General features: G+C 35.0%; 1 protein-coding gene across 2 annotated transcripts in view; it reads right to left on the bottom strand.

Moving 5' to 3' along the window:
• The window catches only part of LOC105140254 (Peptidase S41 family protein), a 7082-nt gene extending 3340 nt beyond the window's left edge, over positions 1-3742 (bottom strand). Inside the window, exons 1-6 of one of the 2 annotated variants that reach the window (XM_011047009.1) lie at positions 3292-3742; positions 3096-3215; positions 2857-2994; positions 2291-2395; positions 2043-2211; positions 1538-1614 (exon numbers count right to left, since the gene is read on the bottom strand). In XM_011047009.1, coding sequence (XP_011045311.1) covers positions 1538-1614; positions 2043-2211; positions 2291-2395; positions 2857-2994; positions 3096-3215; positions 3292-3672 — 990 coding nt within the window. In that variant the 5' untranslated portion in view covers positions 3673-3742. The remainder of the gene's footprint in view (positions 1-1537; positions 1615-2042; positions 2212-2290; positions 2396-2856; positions 2995-3095; positions 3216-3291) is intronic. The other variant, XM_011047010.1, reaches the window with a different exon arrangement.
• Between the last annotated feature and the right edge of the window lie 244 nt (positions 3743-3986).

Below are 3986 nucleotides of genomic sequence, written 5' to 3'. Positions count from 1 at the left end.
ACGAGAGTGCGTGAGGGGGGGGGGGGGGGGGGGGGGGGGGGATCATTTATTAGACTACTAATCCACAATCATCTCAATGAAGTCAATCCATGCTATTTTATTCTGATAAACATATATAACTGAGGTTTTATTTCATAAGACAAAAAAAGATATTCGTTTGCATATTACTTGTCTGCATATAAGCACCAATTCAAGAACTTATTCGTACTAATCCCTCCAACGAACTTGCAGAAGTGACAGAAAACAATTTCTTTATTGTTTTTTTTCCCTTATTGCTGACCATTCTCTTGGGAACCATAGCCTATGAATGCATGAATATTGCCATGAAAAGCTGTACAATTGGACGAACATTCTTTATTTCAAGTTATTGAAAACACCTTTTGACACATTTTGATGCACATCATGAACAGATCTGAGGCTTCTTTTATGTTGGAAAACGAAGGCAAAAGTGAAGGTTCAAATATTTACTAGGTGGGTGCTAGGACTGTAATTGTTTGAGTAAGAAATCAAAACAAGCAGACAGGGGATTCTTGATTAGTTTCACAACAGCTTAAATTTTTGTAGGATCGTTAATGCAATGAGGGATGATAATTCCTCAATTTTATTTCTCAACAAGATTGTTTCCTTACTAATGTCAGTCTGCAGAAGAGCATTACAGCCTGATCTCTAAAGATCAGATGAACACAGTATGGCAAGGTTACCTGAAAGTGGGACAAAATGATGCCCAAGTATTCATCATTGTTATAGACGAATCTCTTTCCAGATTTTTATTTTTTATTTTTTATTTTTTTATCTCAGATGAACCTTCAGGCACCCAAGAGTGGAAGAGAGACAGAGAAAGCAAAGAGGTGAAAAAGGTAAAATCAGCAGCCTGCAATTTCTTTGCAGGTTAGTAGCCAGTAGTGTTGGAAGGAAGTTTGTAACTAGAAAACAATCACCCAAGCAAGCCAGGATGAATCAGATCAGTTCCCATCAGTCTTACTGGATGAGGGATTAGTATAATCAGAGTAAATGCTGATTCTTCCCTCATCACCATAGTTGAATTTTCAATCCTAGCAATGTCTTTTGCTGGATTGTCAAGAGAGGATGGAAAGGGCAGGCCCTCTATTTTAATCTTTTCCTTTGAGGAACATTCGTTCATTCCATTCTTATAAATTCTCCAGATTTATCCTACACACATTTATGCCCACTAGAAGACCACCGATATCCATATTCTCTCAGTCTTATCTACAAGCAACTTCTAGTTCATCAAAAACATTTGTGAGGCATTTAGCTGCTATTTCAAAAAATTTCCTTCTCATTTCAAGTTTCTCCAGAAAGGCATTATAACTATGATCAACAAAAAGATGTCCACATGTGTTAGAATGGTTTATACACTTTATTTCCATTTCCAAATCTTCTTTCAACATATGCTTAAGCTCTTTCACTTTGTAAAGTAAAATAATCAACACTTGCATATATGAAAAGCAGGAATAAGTAGATCATCCGAGCTAAATATGGGACTGGATTTTAACAATGGAGGAAAATGGATAAGAACCTGTACTAATCCGCCAAGATTATCTCTCAGATCCAGAATGAAATATGAGGCACCCCTGTCTTGAAGTCGCTTCATTGCTGCACAATCATCATTAACCATCAAGCCGGCCAAAACTACATAACATGAGCTTAGAAAGATAATCCCTACTAAGAATTTAAATAACATTTGTGAGCTTTGCAAAAGCATAGTTGAATATCAGATTTGGGAGCAGGGGGTTATGGTAATCTAATTGGGCTTCCATAGAATCACTGATTCTGGTTTGAGTTTGCATGTAGCTTCTTTCAATCACTTCATTCTTCTATTTTCAAAAAAATATATGAAAAAGGCAGCATGAGAAATAAGGAAAAACACAAAAAATGCTTTAATTTGACGCCAATTTTTAGGGAGTAGAATAAACCTGAAGCAGATAATATAACGTTCCACATGTTAAAGGTATGTCATAAAAGTATGTTTTGGTTGCTACAATAAAATTGCAATGACTAATTTAAACTAGACAAACATTTACCAATTACCAAATCTTTTCTAGCCAATGCATTGAATTCTCTCAAGCGCATGTACCCAACAGAAGCGGTGCTGTTGTCAATTTGTTCCAGACGATAAAAGACTGGAGTTCGAGCAACAAGTTGTCTCTGAACCTCTATAGAGTGAACGGGTCCACAATTTCCATGCTTCACCTATAATACAACAGTATGTATTAGAAGAATCCAAAAGCTAATACAGCAATATTGTACATCTGAAACCAATTTTATAAACCTTGATAGTCACAAATGTTTCATTTGGGCCCTGTAACAATGATGATACTTCAAATGCTGATTTCCCTTTGACATCCTCTCCATTAACAGATAATAATTCATCACCCTGCCAAAAGAAGATAGAACATAAGGAAACTCACCCCATACACTAGTTAAAATGACAGAATGAGAAGGGGAAGAATAGTCTTCTCTCCAAAGGAGGAGTTAGTGAGATCACTTCTTTGTTATCCATACATATATGCAACTTGAAAAAGCATTTCCTATTTTGAAAACAATATTAAGCTCATTCTACACTTCAATTAAAAACCATATCGCACTAACGATATCTAGTAATTATGCACTACTAGACAAATAATATGAACCAAATACATTCAAATCTCGATAAGAAACTCCTACATGTATAATGTGCTATGAAAGGAAGCAAATTCTCATAACTAATCGACACATAGCATTCCATCAAATATAAATATAGCAATATAACAAGCACCAATTATCACTTGGAAGACAAAGCTACCAAACAAGAAAGGTATTGACAAGGTGGGTTAACAGTTTTAAACTCATAACTACCTGTCTTACACCAGCAGAATACGCAGGCCCATCAAGCAATAATCCAAGAACTTTCAATTTGACCTCTCCATTTTCATCAGGAATTTCCCTAAGGTTTATTCCAATACCAGAGATGTCATACCTCCCCATCTTCGAAAACTGAATATTGCATGGGAAGAGAAAGAAAAAACATTTCTAATCATAAGATACAGCAAAACTATTTTTAAAAAAAAAAAAACAGCAGCAACAAAATTAAGTACCTCAGCAGGTGAAAGAAACCGCGTGTAAGGATCACCTAAACTAGCCAACATCCTTCTAATTATATCATGGGCTTTTGCTCTCGATTGAATCGATCCGCTTAAAATATCTTCCCTCTTTTGCTACAATATGAATCAACATAAAAGAGGATTAAGTTAAAAAGAAGGAAAATTTTGTATGCCATGTATGTACGTATACCTGCCAAGATTGAGGAGTCCATCGACGTCGCCCACTATCAAGAAAGCTATCATTAACAATCTCCCAAGCTTCTTCCACAATTCCTTCATTAGTCACCACTTGAGGAGCTTCGCTCTCTACTTTAAAGTCTTGTTGGATTTCTTCTTCACGGCACAGATATTCTGTTGATTGTGATTGTAGGAGTGATGGTGATGGAGATTCGAAAGCAAGTGAAGATGGAGAGGACAGTAATAAATTGATTGAGAGTACTCCAGTTATGGCGCCACCTAGTAAGGTTTTCCTGGTCCAATTGTTGCTGGTGTCGAGGATAACAGATAGGGTTCTCTTTGCTGGCGTTGGTAAAGAGAGTGGAGGCGGGGAATTGAAGAGACAGACACTCATCTTTTGCCTGCTTATGTTCTTGGCGTTGGATGTTTTAGAGGTTTATGTATTACTGTTAAGAGGTTGGATGTCGAAGACGTGAGATATATATATATTGATATTTCTATTACTTTTTTTTTAATAATTTTTAATTAAAATATGTTAAAATATTTTTTATTTTTTAAAATTTATTACTTACATTAATAAAACAATTTTAGAATATTTAAAAAATAATTTAAATGTAAAACTAAATATTACCATGTATTTATGTTGATATTTCACTTGCTGAATTTACAAAAATTATAGTTTATAATTTAATTCAAAATAGATTTCAA

The sequence above is a fragment of the Populus euphratica genome, unplaced genomic scaffold (genome assembly GCF_000495115.2).
Source record: "Populus euphratica unplaced genomic scaffold, PopEup_1.0 scaffold238.1, whole genome shotgun sequence".
Lineage (NCBI taxonomy): Eukaryota > Viridiplantae > Streptophyta > Magnoliopsida > Malpighiales > Salicaceae > Populus > Populus euphratica.
Note: the sequence above shows the minus strand (reverse complement) of the source record. Positions and strands in the feature narration are given on the sequence as shown.